At 43.5% G+C, this 19,554-nt stretch overlaps 1 protein-coding gene across 2 annotated transcripts in view; it reads right to left on the reverse strand.

Annotated features, from left to right (window-relative positions):
- Positions 1-19,554, reverse strand: part of Slc15a5 (solute carrier family 15, member 5) — a 94,075-nt gene that overhangs the window by 6,788 nt on the left and 67,733 nt on the right. For both annotated transcript variants that reach the window (XM_087659047.1, NM_001192015.1), the window contains one exon: positions 1,010-1,118. In XM_087659047.1, the coding sequence (XP_087515173.1) occupies positions 1,010-1,118 (109 nt within the window). The remainder of the gene's footprint in view (positions 1-1,009; positions 1,119-19,554) is intronic.

Raw genomic sequence — 19,554 nt, forward strand, 5'->3', positions numbered from 1 at the left:
GAACAGAGGCAGAAGGAACACCCATTCAGAGCCTGCCCCACATGTAGCCCATACATACACAGCCACCAAACTAGATAAGGCGGATGAAGCAAAGAAGTGCAGACCGACAGGAGCCGGATGTAGATCGCTCCTGAGAGACACAGCCAGAATACAGCAAATACAGAGGCGAATGCCAGCAGCAAACCACTGAACTGAGAATGGGACCCCCGTTGAAGGAATCAGAGAAAGAACTGGAAGAGCTTGAAGGGGCTCGAGACCCCATATGTACAACAATGCCAAGCAACCAGAGCTTCCAGGGACTAAGCCACTACCTAAAGACTATACATGGACTGACCCTGGACTCTGACCCCATAGGTAGCAATGAATATCCTAGTAAGAGCAGCAGTGGAAGGGGAAGCCCTGGGTCCTGCTAAGACTGAACCCCCAGTCTAGCAGCCTTTAGATAAAGACACAGAACTCTCAGCTCCTCCTGCATCATGCCTGCCTGGATGCTACCATGTTCCCACTTTGATGATAATGTACTGAACCTTTGAACCTATAAGTCAGCCCCAGTCCCTTTTATAAGACTTGCCTTGGTCATGGTGTCTGTTCATAGCAGAAAAACTGTAACTAAGACATAGGCTAATTGTAAGACATGTGAGATCCTGCACAAGGAAGATGGCATTACATTTATTTTGCCTGTTTAGGTGAGTCTCTAAAGGGTTGTCATCTGTTGACCTTGTTTTTAACAGTGATGACTTATCCATATGGCCACTTGTAACTCTAAGATAGCACTATGGTAGACAAAGAAAATCACCTTGTCACCATATCATATTTTAGAATGGGATAAAGCACTCATTTGGGGTGAAAATTGGTGAAAAGGGGAAGTCTAGGGTGAAGAATAATCCACTACTTTTCTGCCAGATGCTAGTTCTTCTTGTCATGGCATATGGGATCCTGTTGGCTCACTCAGGAGTCTCAGACCCATATATCACAGAGTCAGAAATCGTTCCCCTTCCCACATACTTACCTCGGCAAAACCCTCCAGAGTCCCAGGATGTTCAACAGCGTCAAGGATGCCAGCACGAAGAAGAAGCTCTCCAAATTGCCTTTGTTTAATGTGTTTGGAAACCAATTGCCTGTTTGGGGCAAACATGTAATTGTCACTCAGCTGCAGAGTTGCAAGTTTCCGTGAATATTTTATTATCCCACAGGTTGTGGAGCATCATTCGCCTCAGTAATGTTATCAGTGTGAGAAAGCTCATCTGAAATTTCACTGCCAAAATTCATTTAATTCAGGAATTAATGGAAAAATGATAAGTAACACACCCCAACATGGCAGGCTTAAACAGTAGCAAAACCTTTCCCTGGGTTGCAAAGGTAACCTTGATTGTGGGAGTAATTCCCCCATCTCTTCTTGTCTCATTTATTCTTGTGGCTGTGCTTAGTTCTGTGCACAACACATGAAATAAATACATAACGATGACTGAACACCATTTTCTATGATGAGATTGTCTTCTGCACATTCTAATTGTAAGACTGGTCAAATGACCTGTGTACACGAAGGCTGTCACCCATTTTAAACAATGGAGTGGATCCAGGGATCTCTTAAGATCATGTCACTGAACCTGCTGGATAGATAACATTAATTTTTTTGATTGATGCAGGTATCTCTTTGGACCTGATAAATAATTATTACAGTAAGACAAATACCCAACAGAGAGCCTTCATTTCCTTATATTGTCAGTCTGAGTATTTACGATGTTACTTAGGATTTGCTACTTTGTTTTTGGCTTTTGCTGTGATCCTTTTCCTCTTTCTATTTCCAAGCCAATCTGTGTTCATTGTATGCTTTTTTGCATGTGTGCATAGGTGTGCATGTTCCTGTGTACTGGGTACAAACACATGCATGCAGAGTTTGTGTAATATGGCCATAGAAAGACCTTGAGTGTCAATCTTTGGGTCCCTTTCAGCCTTGTTCAAAAGAGGGTCTTATTGGCCTGGAACTCTGCCATATGGGCCAGTCTAGCCTAAGAGCTTCTAAGGAGTCTGCCTGCCTCTGCCTGTCACCTCACCATTCCTGGGATTAAAAGCATGTACCACCACATGTCTTCCTTCTTGTATGAGTCCTAGAACCCTGAACTTCAAGTTCTCACAGTACCAGGGCAATCATTTCACCAACTGAAGCATCTGTACTGCCCTCCTCAATGAATATGGATACATTGCTATTCAACATACTACAGAAATACAATATGCATGCTATAAACATAGCACCCAATTTTAGTCAATACTCTGAAACCAGAAATACAGTCTAGTATTGTGGAATTAAAGGGAAATCTATCTTTGCAGGAAAATCTATGCAACCACAGTTCTGAGTGGCTAGAGAAGCTGATACTGTTTGGTGTTAGAGAACAGGAGCCCATTCTCGCTCAAAGTTGGGATGCCAGGGTGTGGCCATCCCCTGCCCTCTTAGAGACACAGCATCTAAGGTGTTAGGGAAGACGGTCTGGGATTCCAGCAATCCATCTCTGTACTGAAAACCTTGACCATCAGCACTGGGCTCTGCACATACTATAGGATGCTTCTGGAACCAGAAGGTATCCCTTGGCCTTTGCCTGGTGAGTATACACTTTCAGGTCATATTTGAATTAAACGTTCTGCTTTAGGCTGACATCCTAGGTAAGGCACTTCCTAGGATTAATTGTACCACTTTTTATTTAACTGTCTCTCTCCTTCTCTTCCTCTCTTCCCCTCTCCTTTCTCTTCCTTCCCCTCTCTCTTCCTTTCCCTCTCTCTTCCTCTCCCCTCTCTCTTCCTCTCCCTCTCTCTTCCTCTCCCCTCTCTCTTCCTTTCCCTCTCTCTTCTCTTCCTCTCCCTCTTTTCCTCTCCCTCTCTCTTCCTCTCTTCCTCTCCTCTCTTCCTCTCTTCCTCTCTTCCTCTCCTTCTCTCTTCCTCTTCCTCTCTTCCTCTCCCTCTTTTCCTCCCCCTCTCTCTTCCTCTCCCTCTCCTCTGTTCCTCTTCTCTCTCTTCCTCTCTGCCTCTCCTTCTCTCTTCCTCTTCCTCTCTCTGCCTCTCCTTCTCTCTTCCTCTTCCTCTCATCCTTTCCCTCTCCCTCTCTCTTCCTCTTCCTCTCCTCTGTTCCTCTTCTCTCTCTTCCTCTCTGCCTCTCCTCTCTCTTCCTCTTCCTCTCTCTGCCTCTCCCTCTCTCTTCCTCTTCCTCTCCTCTGTTCCTCTTCTCTCTCTTCCTCTCCCTCTCTCTTTCTCTCTTCTTCTCCCTCTCTCTTTCTCTCTTCCTCTCCCTCTCTCTTTCTCTCTTCTTCTCCCTCTCTCTTTCTCTCTTCCCTCTCTCTTTGTCTCCTCTATCTCTTCCTCTTACTTCTTTCTAAAAGAGACTCTCTTCCAAAAAATATCCTGGTCTTTTGGCTCTTAAAATCCTTTCTGCTCTCTCTTTTCACAATGTTTCCTGAGTCTTAGGTATACGGTTGTGCTATGACTTTATTAATTGGACCTGGGCTCCCCACAGTCAGCTGATCTTTGCCTGTGAGCTGTGGCTTTCAGTTTGCTGAAAAACAAACAGGGGAGGGGGAAGGGCATATAGTTGAGAGCTGGGGAGGAGGGGATGGATCCAGGAAGAGTTGGGGGAAGGAAGGAGTGGTGGATATGGTCAAAATGTGATGTGTGAGATTCTCAAAGAATTAAATAAAATAAATTAAAAAAAGATAAACCACCGCAGAGGGGTTTACTCACTAATACAATTGCTAAAATTAAAATCAAATAAGGCTTCACCTATGGGACATGCTTGCGTTCCAACCATGGAATTAGCTTGTGTCCATGACCTCCTCAAACCCCATGAATAAAAGTTGATGTTGATAGGGCACGCACCTAGAGTCCCTCCCAGTGCTCATGGGGCTGAGGCAGCAGACATTCAGCAGTCTGAGTTCAGTCTGTACTACAGTGCCATATGCTATCTTAAAGAAAAATACTTATTGAGTTTAGAGCTGTTTTAAAGGTTCTGGTTTCCGATTTCATTAAATTTATCATCATCACATCATCATCATCATCATCATCAAGATTGTGTGTGTGTGTGTGTGTGTGTGTGTGTGTGTGTGTGTGTTGCATATATGTATATCTGTGTGCCTTGTGCATGCAGTACTCTCGAATGCCAGAAAAGGGCACTGGAACCCCTGGGATTTGAGTTACAAAGAGCTGTGAGCTACTATGGGTTCTGGGAACCAAAGCTGGTTCCTCTGGAAGAGCAGCCAGTGCTCTTAACCACTGAGCCATCTGTCCACCCTTTCTCCAGTCTATTAATTTATATACCACTGTAAGGGAAATGCCTGGTTCCATCGCTATTTTGACATGATGTTGCCTTCGTATGAATGTGAGAGGCTGCACCGAGCATGTTCCTGGCCTTTGGGAACGAATAACATAGCCCCGTTTCTCTCTGCTTTTTCAGGATTTCTATGTCTGTCTCTGTCTCTCTGTATCTCTGCCTGTCTCTGTCTCTCTATCTCTCTCTGCCTATCTCTGTCTCTGTGTCTCTGTTTTTCTCCCTCTCTGTCTCTGCCTCTGTCTCTTTCCCTGTCTTTCTTTCTCTCTGTCTGTCTGTCTGTCTGTCTATCTGTCTGTCTGTCTCTCTGCATGTATAGGGACTAAGTACTCAGCTGTACTTGGAAGGGGAAGTTGGAGTGTAGGTCAAGAAAACGGGAGCTAACACCCCCATGATTTTCAGAAGCCCTAAGCTACCTCACTGAGCTCATTCAAATGGTGCTATTTTCTTTTTCTCTTGAATTAATATCCCGTCATTTTCCACCTTTCCACTTCACTCCTGCATTTCACGTGTCGTGCGATTATACCATTTTATCATCGCGTTTCTCTGGCTGGAGTAGGAGGCTTGCACGCAGCTCGTGAAGCCCGAGAATTAACATGACATTAATTCCTCTTGGAGCACGAATTTTGGCCCATAATAAGTAATTGAAAAGACTATCTTTATATTATAACAAAGTCAAATGAGGGAGAAGAATATAACTTTTGAAATATCTTTAGAGGTAAAACATCATATTTCTAAGAGATTTTGCAATTACAGCAAACACCAGCCTTTCAGGAGACAGAACCAAGTCCCCTGGGCAGGGCAGCACACTCCCATCTGTCATTGGGGACACAGCGGGCATGGATAAAAATCACTGTGACGTGGGATACAGGAATGTGCGGGACACGGAAGGGAGGACACATTACCAAGACGTTAGAGGAAATAAGTGGAAATGTCAAAACTATTCCCTAAACATTTTGTAAACGGGGTTAATGAAAAAAATGCTAGATTGCTGCATTTCCTATTCTAATTCCTAATTATTTTGTATTTATCTATGTCTGTCTATCTATCTATCTATCTATCTATCTATCTATCTATCTATCTATCTATCTGTTTTTCTACCTACCTACCTACCTACCTACCTACCTACCTACCTACCTACCTAGTATCTGGTTCTGAGGATTGAACTTAGGGTCTTGCTCATGCTAAGCAGATTCTGTACCAATAACCTATATACTTAGGCTGTTTTTCTTTCTTTCTTTCTTTCTTTCTTTCTTTCTTTCTTCCTTCCTTCCTTTCTTTCTTTCTTTCTTTCTTTTTTAATTTTGAGGTTCTCCCAAAGTTTCTGGGCTAGCCTTGAACTCACTGTGTGGTCCACACAGTCCTTGAATGTGTCGTCCTGCCTTGCCCTCCTTGAGTAGCTGGTGCTAGAAACTGACCTCATTAGGCCTTGCTCTCTGTCTGCTTACATGTTTCAAGCACCTGCCCTTTTAAACTAATGCTGATGTACACAGAGCCCCACGGTTTCCCTACGTGTTCTGACTTAACACGCTGGATAAAGCTGACCTTTGTGGTTAGCACCACTGTGTCCCTGTCCTGGACTGGCAGCTTGGGATCAAGTCAAGCCTCAGGTTGGGCAGCCTTCGCAAGAGCTAAAGGTTGGTTTAGTTAATATGTGTGTTGCAATAGTGGGGAGCACATTGGGTGTAGGAAGGTGTACAAAGTGCCTGGGCTTAAGGCAGACTTTGGAAGTTCAATATCATGTGTTATTGAATACTGTTTGTGACTGAACAAATAAATTGAAGGCTTAAGCCTCAGTTTCTCTACTCAAGAAGGATGACAGCAATACCTTCCTCAGTGCGCTCTTACAAGAATCAAAGAGCTAGTGGCTGGGAAGGGTTGGGTACTAAAGGACCCCACACCTCCATAGGTATCAGGCCATCACCTCCCTGCCCCCTTGCTCGCACAGGAGTTGGGTACCTTATACTAGATTTGGACCTCTTCATGTTCTGTGTGCTGTTTTTTTTTTTAAATCATTATCTCAGGACTGGCTGTAAAATGTCCCATTTACCATCGTCAGTTGACTCAGCTCTTAGCGCTATAACTTTATTTTAGTAGCTTATAAACTTTTATTGTCGTAATTCACATCTGGGCCATTTTTCATCTGACATTTCTAGGAGCTGATTGAAGTCAGGAGCATTCTTGCAAAGGGAGACAAAGTGAAGACTTTGGGTCAAAAAGGGCGCTCAGGAAATTTCTCAGGCACACGGCGTAGGAGAGCGGGAAGTGAACAGGAGGAAGACTGTCACAAGAGTCTGGTGTCTTCTTATAATGTGGTACTTGGGAATGCTCACAGAGAACCTAAGTACTTGCTTTAGTCATTTATCAAGCTGGTCAATAGGAATCATTGTACCACAGAGGTAAGAGAATGTTTAAAACCATTTGATATTGTTTAGCATCTCCCTAGATAGCGCTTGCTAACCTCAGTTTAGTTGCTCGTTGAAACCAATTTTAGAGAAGATTTTGGGTACCAAGAGGCCATCACTCCAAGTTGCTTAAGAGAAGTTTCTGAATTAGTGAGGAAAATGGTAACTATTCCGGAGTATTGGACTGCCTTTGCACTCGTTACAATGTTGCTGTTTATCTGCAGTGATCGTGGCCGTTTCAGAGACAAAGGGACTACAGACTCCTCTACACTGTTACTCTATGTTGCGGGTTGATTCTTGTAGTCCCTGGGCAGGAAAGTGACCCACCACTCAGCAGACAGCTTCTGCTCCGTGCTTACCGGAGCACATCGATAGTCTTTGTTGATACCAGAAGCAGCCACTACCGTTAGCACTCAGCAGAGGAATTGAAGAGATCTGGACGCTGCCTTGGGAAGAGCTTGCCTCAGACTCTTCCCCCAGCACCTCATTCATAAAAGGCCCCTCCCCAAATTCTAAGACTCCCTCTAAAGGCAAATGAGATTCTTGGGATAATTCTCAGCAAAAATGAAGCTTGGAAATTTGAATGTGAAGCACATAGGGTAACACACTTGTGCTCCAAACAGCAGCACTACTCATAAGACGGAAAAATAAAATTATTCCTCTCTAGTCACAGGCTCTGTACCATAAGAACCAAGATTTCATTTTCTCCTCGTCTTTGGGTTTCAAAGGGCTCCAAAGTCTGACCCGGATATGTTCTGGTGCTTGTTAGACTTCTCACCCACTGGGAAAGCATAAACACCTAAATGACTGGCTCTGTTTGGATGAACCAGTTACATTCTGCCATAGCCTCGGCCCAACAGATTTCACTTTCCTGCCAAAGATCGAGGCGATTCCAAGAAACCAACCATATCCTCTTCTGCATCCAAACCAGAGGCCACCATGGCTATGTGCTGCCACCATAGACCTTGCTGGTCTGGTCTAGACTACATGGTCTGGTTGTGTCTGTCAACCTGTGTCCTCCACGCCAGGTAGTGAGTACAAGAGACTGAAACTTTTATGCCTGCTACCACAGGTTCAGTGTCAAGTGCCAATTTTAGCCATGTATTCTATTTTGGGAACAGCGGGAGGTCGCTTCATCAATGTGATAAGTAGAAGGTAATAGAGTGAGCTTCAAATGCAGACATCAAGGTATCTTTGATATATATGTTACTCTCTCACATAACTATTGGATTATTGGTGTCCTCCCTTCCCCTTCCCTCCCTCTGTCCCTATCTCCTTCCTTCCCTCCCTCCATCCCTATCTCCTTCCTTCCCTCCCTCCATCCCCTCTTCTTCCCTTCCTCCCTCCATCCCCTCTCCTTCCCTCCCACTTCCCTCCCTCACGGTTTCCTTCCCTCCCTCTCTCCCTCTTTCTTCCTCCCTGTCTCCTTCCCTCCCTCTGTCCCTCCCTTCCACCATTCTTCTTCCCCATGCTGGTTAGTTTCTGTCAACGTGATATAAAGTAGAGTCACCTGTCTGGAGGGAAAGTCAAGGGAGGAGCCGTCAAGTGTGGGTTTGGCTATGAGGCATCTTTTTAATCACTAATAGTTGTAAGAGCGCTGAGCACACCGGGTAGTGTTTTCTTTGGGCCGCTTGTCCTGGATGGCATAAGAGCAGGAACTGGGCAAACCATGGCACGTCAGTGAGCATAGCTTCTCCACACTCTCTGCCTCCAGGCCCTGGGTTAGCTCACCTCATCAATGGAGTGTGACCGAGAGCTGAAGTAAACCTCTCCCTCCCATAAGCTGTGTTTGGCCATTGTTTTGTCTCAGCAACAGGGAAGGAAACTAAGATCCTTCCCTTTCTTCCTCCCCTCTCCCTTCCTCTTCCTTCTTATCTTTGGAACAAGGAGGTGTCCTCATGGATACACCACAACTGCTGTTCAGTACTGAGCTGTCTCTTTCTGTGCTCGGAAGAGCAAACCTATGAGCCACAGGATGGGGCACATAAAGGGTAGTTGACATCCCAGAAATGCCACATGCTAACGTATGGGTTCTTGGTTGCCCAAACCTCCATGCATACTTCAATCTATAGGCTACAGACCTTTTTCTGATCAGGATGGGATCTGGGAGCTCAAGAATGGTGCATGTAAGGTCTCTCTCCAGCTCAGCAGCCAGCTTCTTGGGGTAGCGTGGGTTTAAATGGGGATGCTTTAACTGTAGACTCTAACAAATGGTTCTCACATGTGCTCAACTGGCAAACTGCCTGTCTCCATAAATCTCTTCCTTTGAGAATGAGTAAATAGGAAAAAAAGGGAAGGCCCAATATGGGCATAAGAAACACTACTACAACACGTATTGTGATTGTTGCTTGCAAGAAACAGAAGGTAAAAGCTTAAAATGACAATAATGGGAATACAAAGGGGAAACCATTACATTTTTTTAAAAAAAAAGGAAAACAGTGACAGAAGCTGAGGTGCATTCAGAGTGAAAATCACCCGGAGGGATATGGAGGTTATTCTTTTGCCCTAATAAAAAGCACAGTGTGGGCTGGGAGAAGGCTCAACGGGTAAAACACTTGCAGGGTAACCACCCCAACTGCAGTGCCAGTGTAAAGCTGGGTGTCACCAAGGACATCACAACCCCACACCCCTACAGTGAGAGGAGAGGTGGAGACAGGAGAAGCCCCAGAAGTGTGCGGCCACCAAGCCTTGTGCATGCAGTGGAACAAAGGGCTCTGCCTTGATGGCGGATGAGGGTCATGTTGCTGATAAGGATTAATAGATATTATAATGCGTTTTTCTCAAGGAATGTACCATTTATAGGACCCCAAATAATAACCAAGCAGACCTAGAAACTGAAGAAACTGCTCTCAGACAGCCAACAGGTCCAGGCAAATCAAGCCTACAGCCACAGAACTGTGAGAGAAAGTGCAGGAAACTCCCACTTTTACACAGAAAAAAAAAGAGCATCTAAACATTTAGGGGTATGGATGTGAGCACCATGGTGGCACTTTTAAAATCATACATTTTTTTTTTACCTTTAATGTGAAAATAAAAGCAAATGAACCAACCATGCAAGATTAACATCGGAGAACATTACATGAAGAAGCTAGAAGGGATTTGACGAAGGTTGAAGAAGTTGATGCAGAAAAATATGTGCGTTTAATATCAGTTCTAAAAGCTGATGACCGATGCGGGAGAACACAGCAAGCTAGAGAAGACTGGCAACCCTGTCAGGACCTGTAACAGGAATGCAGAGAGCAGAGGGATGCTCAGTGATACCCAAGTGCCCTCTGTTGGTGTCAGAACACTTGTGGAGACAAGATGGTGACTTTAGAAAACCTCCTTTTGTCAAAATTGAGTCAAGGAGAAATGAGGATTGTTAATGGCCAACAGGGAGGAGACAAGGTTACAAAGAACAATATTCAAGTGAGACACTAGAGTCCTCGTCAAGATTTCAATGATGTTTCTCACAAAATGGGGGAAAATAATGTCCTAAAGTTAGCATAGAAGGACAGAAGACCTCCAGTAGCTAACCCAATTGTGAGTGCAAAGAAGGCTGTATTCGTTACGATACCTGATTCAAATAAGCCACAAAGCTATAGTAAGCAAAGCAGAATGGGACTGTTACACGTGGATGAGGAAGCTGAGACACCAATGGAACGGAATAGAGGTGGGAGTGCATTTATGCATTCATAACCAAAAGGTTTCCTATAAAAGTATCGAGAACACATCGTGTCATCGATACCCGCTGAGAAACTGAACTACAACAGAGAAAAGTCAAATCATGCTGAGAACAAAATCAGGTCAAAAGGAGTCAAGACCCTGAACAGTCGTCTTCAAGTTACAAAGTGAATAGATGAAAACATGGAAAATGCCAGAAATCACTTAAAAACACCAACAAAAAATAATTACCAAAAACGAAGTGACAATACACAAACCAGGAGGACAAAACTCCAAATAATGTATCAGGTAAGGAATTGATATTCAGAATACATGAGGAACTAAAAATACCAACTGATGAGAAAATAGTGTGCTTGAAAGTGGACAAAGGACCCCAAGAAATGCTTTTTCCCTAAAGAATAAACAACAGCCAACAGATACTTACTAATTACTAATTACAAGAGTAATTTACTAAATTACTAATTACAAAATAAATAAATAAATAAAATTAAAGGCAAAATCGAATGGTACTTCTCTTCCATGAGAATGACTGTGTGGAAAAGAGGGGAGATCACATGTGCTGGTAGGGACCCGAGGAGCGAGGACTCCACACTGTTGGTGGGAAAGGAAGTTAGTGCGACTGTAACGGACAGCACTACGAAGTCCACTGAAACACTGCACTAGAATTCCTGTCTGCCCACTGGGTAGGTATCCCGGGAACTGAAATCAATATGTTGAAGAGCTGGCTGCACTCTTCTGTTCCTCACAGCGTTAATTATGATTTCCAAGACATAATATCCACCAAATTACACATAATGTAAGAAGGACCGTGAAGATGGATTCACAATGAAAAGCTGTTCTGCCTTTAAAGAGGAGAAAACTCTTATTTGCACCATGAGGGATGGATCTGAAGGGCATGGTACTAAGTAAAATAAACCAAGGACTGAGAGACAGACATCGCACCACCTCACTGACGTATGAAACCCTCCCATGTAAAAACAAGCTGCCAAGGAATAACATCAAGAACGATGCGGTGGTTAACAAAGGTTTGGGAGGAAAAGAAAAGACAGAAAAAGGGGAGATGTTGGTCGAGAAGGAAGAATTCCAGTGTGGAAGGATAAGTCATAGAGATGGTTGAGTGACTTGATGCTGTAATTAATAGTAATGAATTCGATAGACATTGTTCACTGGGTGGATGTGCATGCGCTATTCTAGCACAGAGGTAAAAGCACATCCGAGATTGGGCTGTTGATAAGCTTGACTTGTGCATCCTACCATGTCAGCACGTAATAAAGCCTCATCATACTCCATAGGTGTACACGCTATTCACTGCCAATCAAAAGAGGCATTAGGGTCCTGATGAACTCCCTCCTCGTTATGGAATAACTGGAGCTTTTCTCCGGACTCATCCGGAACATAACAGGAGGTTCATTGTTCTGTCAAGCACTGTTTATTCTATATTGTTTACATGTGATTTCATGCTGAAGACATATTAATTAAATATATAACAGTGATGAATCATAAGGTGATATCAAGAGCTGCCCAGGAATTATTGAACACAATTAAATGTGTTTTGTGCAAATACGGGAAGAAAGATTACTTATGACAAAGCTTACGACTTTATGAGCTCACAGACACACTTACGAGGAGATTCTGACAGATCCATATTTGTAGCGAGGAGAAGTGTGAAAGTCTTCTGGTGGCATTGTTACTCTAGAAAAAAATGAGTTAAAGTAAAAAATGTAAAACTGGAAATAAGGACAAAAACTTTTGTTTATCCAGGGGCTGGAGGGATGGCTCCATGTCAAAGCTCATGCCATGGAATCCTGAGGGTCAATCTTCAATTGGGTAAAAAAATGAAGATGGCGGTGCACTCCAGTTATCCCAGCGTTTCTGAAGAGAGACAGGGGGGTGGGGTGCAGAGCCAGGAGAAGCAGCCGGAAGCTCCCAAGTTAGATAGATAGCCTGGAGTATGTATGCTGCACAGCAGTAGAGAAGAACAAGAGGCTCTGTCCCAACAAGGTGAAAGGCTTGGACCACCTCTGAGAAGTTGTCTTCTACATCCACAAGCCCACGCACCACGCGTGCCGCCATGTGATCCGCCAGGCAGGCATCCACGCACGCAGCCATGCGCGCCCATGCGCTGTCACGTGCGCTCCTGCGCCCACTTGTTGTCTTTTTCCATTGCGCACCGTTCTAAAACAGTAAAACATCATATTTGTTTGAAGATGTGATTATTTTGCTGAAAAGTTCATTGGAGATTGATCGAAACACCCTTAAATTTACTAAGAAAATTTGAGGACTTTTGAGCAGACGCAAACAAAAGCCATCTCAGCGAGGATGGGCAGCAACGTTTCAGCAAGTTGTAATGAAAGAGAATGAGTCAGTTTACGGCACGCAGAAAGAAAAAAAAATTATAGTATATTTAACTAGAAATGCTTAGTGCACAAATAAAGCAAACAAGACATTGCTGAAGGGAATTAACAACTATTGAACAGACTAAAATGTTCCAAGAGCCGAGGGTGGTTCTTAATGTGCCAGTCTAGCATACTTATAAGGCCCCATATTTGGTCCTCAGTGACTCAACAGAATTTTTAAAAAGTAACTTTATTCCACATCAGTGGGATTTATATTTTTTCCCCAAAAGTTTAACTTTACTTATTTTGTTTAAATAAAGGGAGCCAGGTAGAAGATTAAGAAAGAGTAAGATCAGATGACTGGGGGAAATAGATAAGACAATTCTAAAATTTATCTATAAGTAAAATCAAAAAGAACGTGGAACCAACAAATCGAGAGTAGTCATAAATCAAAGACGATTAGAAACATCGGATATGAAATCTGTATTACAAAATCATAACTACTAAAGGGAAGCCCAGAATGAGAGGCAGCCAAGGGGAGCCAGAGCCACAGACATCCTGAAGCAGCTTCTGACGTCACCTAGGAACTGAGCATCCACACCGTAGACCAAGTCAATTTAGTGGATTATCCTAGAGCAGTGGGGTTGTTTAGCTGGTTTTCCCTAACATATAATGAGTAACACAGTAAATGTTGGTTATTTTAAGCAAATTGTATATTTCCCTTGAAATCCAAATGAAGCTCATGTGGGTGAGCAGATTAAAAGCAATGCTCAACCACATGGGAATGGGAAATGGCACAGAGGGTAAATGTGTCCACCCTGTGAGTCTGGCCATCAGAATGCTATGGTTCCAGCCAAGAATCCCAGATTAAAAAAGCTGTGTGTGTCGTCATACATCCACAATCCTGGTTCTACTACAGGTGAGGGGGAGGCTGAGGCAGGAGAGTGTCCTGGTTGGCAGGCCAGCTAGCTTGGAGTGTGCAACAGGACAGAGAGACATCCTACTGACGAGGGTGGAAGGTGAGACGGGGTCTAGAAGGTGTTGACCTCCACATGTGCTCATGTGCGCTAAGAAGAAAAAGTTTAGCCATGCAAATCCCACAGCCAAAGATGAACGCAGCAATAATGGTCGCCATGGAAACTGCTCAATGGGTAGGAGTGTGTAGGTCTGTGGTCCAGTGAGGCAAGCATCTCTAGAAGCAAACTATTCAGCCAGAACTAGAAAAATCTTCGCGATGAATATGACTAAATGACCATATGCATAAGTAATATAAAGAAAAGAATTAGCCTTCTCTTTGTAGTTATCTCAGGAGAGCAGCAAAAATGAAACAAGAAAGATGAACAAAGAACTCAACTCAAAGCTTTGTGACAGAGAAATACAGTACCGATGCACCAAGGATATTAAAGCTTTCAACTACACAACCCAAACATAGCAATGGAAGTTAATCTTTTGCTAGTTCAATTGGCAAAAATCAAACTATGGAGGGCAGGTGAAATTAATAGCTAGAGTAAAGTTTTAGGTTTGGGGTTTAAGTGGGACACCAATGTGGATTGCTAGAAGGAGATTTATTAAAAGACTCGTTAACACCATAGAGGGAAACACAGACGGCAACAGGACGGGGGCTCTGAGGAGGGCTTGGGGGCACAGGGCAGAGGAGGTGTCCTTCCCTATATGGTTTACAGGAAGGGAAGTTCTGCGCCCTTTGATTGGCAGCTGGTTCTCAATACCTGCTGTGCTCTTCCTGGAGGAGGGAGGAAGGAAACCTGCTAGCCTGGGGCCTGAGTGGAGAAACAGCTCTGAGGTTGGAAAGCACTAGAAGCTGGATAGAGAAGTCAATAGAGAAACTTTACAAAATGGTGTGACCCTAGGTGACAATGAGTATCATCCGATGACATCATGATTGATCAATACAGCCATCTGAGGAGGTCTTACGTCTAGACCTTCAGCCTCACTGACGAATGATCCCATTTCTAGGAGTCCACTCTTAGGAGAGAGTCAGAGATGTTCTTAAGGGATGCACAAACAGGCTCACCTTGGTAACATTTGCGACACGGAAACCTGGTACCAGTCTTAACATTCTATAAGAAAGGAATGGTGTTCATGCACACCACACACATAAAGTATCCCGTCCAAACAGTTGGTAAATGTGGGCTTTCAATGTTTTCTTTCATTTTTGTAATGGTGCCCACCAATGACCCCGACACTCAGTGTTATTTGGAAAAGGGAAAAGAAAGGACCAGATGAGCCTGTGTTGACTTGGCAGTGCATCTCTAGAATCCTATTCTCCCACTATCTATACACACATGATCTTTAGGACCTACTTATATGCACAAAAAATTATTAGAAGACAATTCATATGAATAATTTGCCCATCAACTTTAGATGTGAAACACTATTTTCGGTGTATGTGTGGGGAGGGAACCCACAGAGACCAGATGAGGATGGCAGATCCCTGGAGTTGGAGTCATAGTCAGTCTTGACATGGGTGTTGGGGACTAACTCAGGTCTCCGGGAAGAATAGCAAGTGTCCTAATCTGCTGAGTCACCCAGCCAACCTTCTTAGGCACCATCTTTTCAACCTCAGCCACCCACCTCCTTTATGAGTGGATTAGTTATACATACACGACGTTTACAGCAGAACACTGGAAAAATCAAACTCTGCCAAAATCATCTGTGATTAATCAAATGACCCAGTGCTGGGTGTTTGCCATCTGCACCTGGGTCATTAGCAGGCTTGAAGCTGCACCTTAGAACGCATGTGTTAATCATAAAGCTGCCCTGTTCTGACAGAAGCTCCAGTGTCCCCTCCACTGCCACGAGAAGAAGATAGTTCCAAGGTCTAAAGTCCCTAGCTCCAGTGAGTTTAACTTCAAAGAAACCACAGAACACCTCAAACGCACATGGCGTAATTTTATATGCTACCTCCCATGCCTTTAGATTGTAAACCAATCTCTGTCCATTCCCAGGAACGTTGCCGTGATCCCCCTTATATTAGCTACTAGTTCATTTGGAAGGCAAGGGAACTGAAAACTTTTGCTATATGTCTTTTGGAATGGCTTCAAAAGGCAGTTGGGTGTCACGACTAATTGTTTCTCTAAGACTTAATTATTATTTTTAAAAAGTTATTTGATAGGACTGGGGAGCGACCAGGTGTCTGTGACTGTTGAGATAAATGGAAATGGGTGTATACCCTGATGCATTTTAGGTACACTGTCCCTCTACCCCTCTGGCCGACCCCCACCCTTGTGTGTGTGTGTGTGTGTGTGTGTGTGTGTGTGAGTGTATGTGTGTGTGTCTGTGTGTGTCTGTGTGTGTCTCTGTGTGTGTGTGTGTGTCTGTGTGTGTCTCTGTGCGTGTCTGTGTGTGTCTGTGTGTGTGTGTCTGTGTCTGTGTTTGTGTGTCTGTGTGTGTGTGTCTGTGTCTGTGTGTGTGTGTGTCTCTCTGTGTGTGTGTCTGTATGTGTGTCTGTGTGTGTGTCTGTCTCTGTGTCTGTGTGTGTATTGTGTGTCCATTTTCAAGAAACACACACTTAAAGGAATGTACAAGCCATTCTCCAAGGTGGATTCTCCAGCTTCTGCACCCTGGGAAATAAACTCAGGGCAGAGAAGAGAGCTTTGGAATTGGAAGTCCCCCCTGGCTATGATCCTGGCAACTCATGTGTACCTGAGCTCATTTTCTTCTTATGTATGTTGGGGCTACAAATATCTGCCCCGAAAGGCTTGTGGAGATTTAGTGAAATAATATCTGTGTGGAATGCATACAGCAAGGCCTGCATATAACTGACACTTAATAAATGTTAATTTCTTTCCTTCTCCTTTCAGTAACCTGATTTAAATGCTTCATTTGAGATTCATAGCTCGCCTACCTGAGTTAATTTTTAAAACACATTAATTTTCATGATACCTGAAGGAAATAATACCCAACAACTGTATTCTAACTTTGACTTTTCTATCATTTCTTTCAGAGATATCTAGTAGAGACTCAAATTATTATTTCCTTTAATTTACTGACAAGGAAACAGAGGCACAGAAGGGCTGAGCTGTTTGCCTAAAGTCAAATAAAGGAGACAGAATCAATATTTGTCGAGTGAACAGATGAACTGAAATCGGCCTCAGATCCACACTCGGCTCAACCCCGATTTCCACTTCTCCTGTGTTTCAACTTCAATTTGCATTTCCAGTTCTTGGGAATTGTGGATAAAAATGAAGTCGAGTTGCTGTTTCCGGGAAGGGACGCCGTGTCTTTCAGAATTGTTAGAGAAATCACGAGGCATTGTTCACCTGAGCAGGCAGGGAGAAGGACCCGGACGGTGTTTGACATAACTGGCTCTCTTACGAGGGTGGGTTCATTCTCCTCAAGAGCGTCAGGAGGGAAAACCCATCAAGATAGTGTGTTCTCTTGATGATTTCAATGAATTATCATGGAAATGAGTTTCAGAAGAGAGGTAATACTTTGTGATAATAGCCCGATAATGCCATTAGCTATGAACTGTAATTGTAATAGCATTAGTCAAATGAATATATCTGATATTAATTTGAGTGTCAAATATTTCTGTAAGGTTCTTCTTGTTAATTAAACATCAGCCTGGGCATTATTAATTCACCATCTATCCAGTCCTTGCACACAGTAGGCACCCAATATGTATTTGTAGACTGAATTAATAAATCAATCCTCGAGTTACTAAAAATAATAAAATGCTAAATTCAAGTACTTTCACGGGTGGAACAAAATGTAATTTTTAAAGATTTATGTTATTTTTAATTATGTGTCTATGGGTGGGTATTTGCCCACAAGTACAGAGCCGTCAGACATCCAAAGGCCCAAGTTAAATTCCGTTGCTAGCCACCTGGGCTCACAGTTGGGAGTGAACCTCGTGCCTCTGTAAGGGCAGTACCTGTTCTTAGCCACTGAGCCATCTTCCTCCCTAGTTCCAGATACCGAGTTTCTTTTGTCTAGTAGCTGCTCATTTGTGAACTCTGTCCTTTCTTGCAGCTCAAGTCACTAAGAGTATTCTTTACAGACTTTAATTTTTTTACAAAAAAAAGTTTCCTCTTTCAAATATTTACAAGAAAAAAAAACTTATTTCTTCACACTATTTGGAGGGTGGAGTTTCTCCCCTTTCGGCCCGTGTCTGCCATAGGCAGCTTGCTGCGAGTTTCATAAAGAAGATGGGGGTGCCTGCTTGCATTCCTGCCTGCTTTCTCAGTCCTCTCATGAGCTTTCTTCCTGGGAGGAAGTCCAGCTCTTGGTGTTGGGGCCTGGCTGGGTCTCCATTCCCTCCTCCTCGGAGCTTCAGCTCCGTCGGATCCCTCCTTTCTCCTGTAAGGGTTTCCTTCTCTCCCGACACTGGCTGTGCTCATCTGTCACATTCACCCATAGAAAAAACAGCAGCCAGAGCCTGTACCTGAGATTCCCTTAGAAACAAGGACTTCTCGGTTGAGCTTTGGGACCGGGAGTCTTCTACTTTAGGGTAAGTATGACTTCAATTTTGTATGGGTCACGGTTTGCACATTTATGTCCCCAGTTCTGTATGGGGACATACACTAACAGTTTATTCACTTTGTATCTAAGATTAAGATTTAATCCCCTGTGCGGTATTTTGATTTGCTGAATCTGACACCGCCCACATCCCCTTCTAGCTCTCAAATCTTCTCAGTCCTAAGTCCTTCAAAAGAGTCCCTTTGTTTCCATGCCTCCCTAGATACTCTGCAGCCCACGTCAGTCTAGTTCTCACCCCCACCACGGAGAGGGTTCCTATGGATGCTATGAGAGACTATGGTGTGGCACCTAGACATCAAGAACTCCTTTTCATCCTGTTTGCTTTCATGGTAGCATTTGAAGACATGATACACTGGAGTTAACCTCTTAGGTCTAGTGAAAGAAATATACATACATGCACACATATCCACATTCACTATATACTTATCTATATCATACATATACGCATACACATACTTAGCTATGCATGTGCACATATATGCATGTACACATACGTGTGCACGCATGCACACACATACACACACCATGCACACACACATACGCATGTATGCATGCACACATGCACATACAATGCTATCTCTAACGCACTAACATACCAGGGAAGGCTGTCTTTCCTCAGAATTCTTCAACAGACTCTCCTATCTCATCATCTTCTTGAATACTTCAAATCTAGTCTCCGAGCCTCAGGATTCTCCCCCCTCATTTTTCATGTTCACACTTGGTAATTTCATTCAGTCTTGTGGCTTGAAATGTTATTTTTGCGCCAAATATTTTTGTATTTCCATACCTAGTCAAAGTCTTTCTTTTTTAACTGTTGGCTGTTTCTATCTAGATGATATTCTAGGATTCCAAACGTAACGTGTTAAATGTTGCAGCGTACTTTCCTTCCAAGTCTTTTTCTCATCCAGTGAGTTCCTAGGCAGCTGGTGTTTCTGTAATTCCCTTGCCTCCCTCCTGCACCTACTGATTTCCAAAACCATCCCCAAGCGGTGTGAGTCCTGTCTCCAGAACAGAGCTGTGTCTCCTGCCTCTCTCTCTGCTTCGCTAATATCTTTATTTGTGTGGATTATTTTGTGTCCTTCTCCTTCTTCTGAATGCATCTATTCCTCCTGTTTAAAATCATACAACACCCACAGAAACCTTTAAATACCAGTAGAGGTGTCATTCACACAGTGTCCTATGATTTAGTACATTTAGACTGTCAGCCAAAGGTCCCAAATGATTGGACCCCTGTATAACTCCGCAATTGGTCTCTCCATTGCTGCATATCATGTTTTCAGCTTTCTAGAATTTATAGACTCCTTTCATGAAACCAATGATTCACTTCCATGAGGCCCTGTCA

Source organism: Rattus norvegicus, chromosome 4 (genome assembly GCF_021556685.1).
Source record: "Rattus norvegicus strain SHRSP/BbbUtx chromosome 4, alternate assembly SHRSP_T2T, whole genome shotgun sequence".
NCBI classification, from domain to species: Eukaryota; Metazoa; Chordata; class Mammalia; order Rodentia; family Muridae; genus Rattus; species Rattus norvegicus.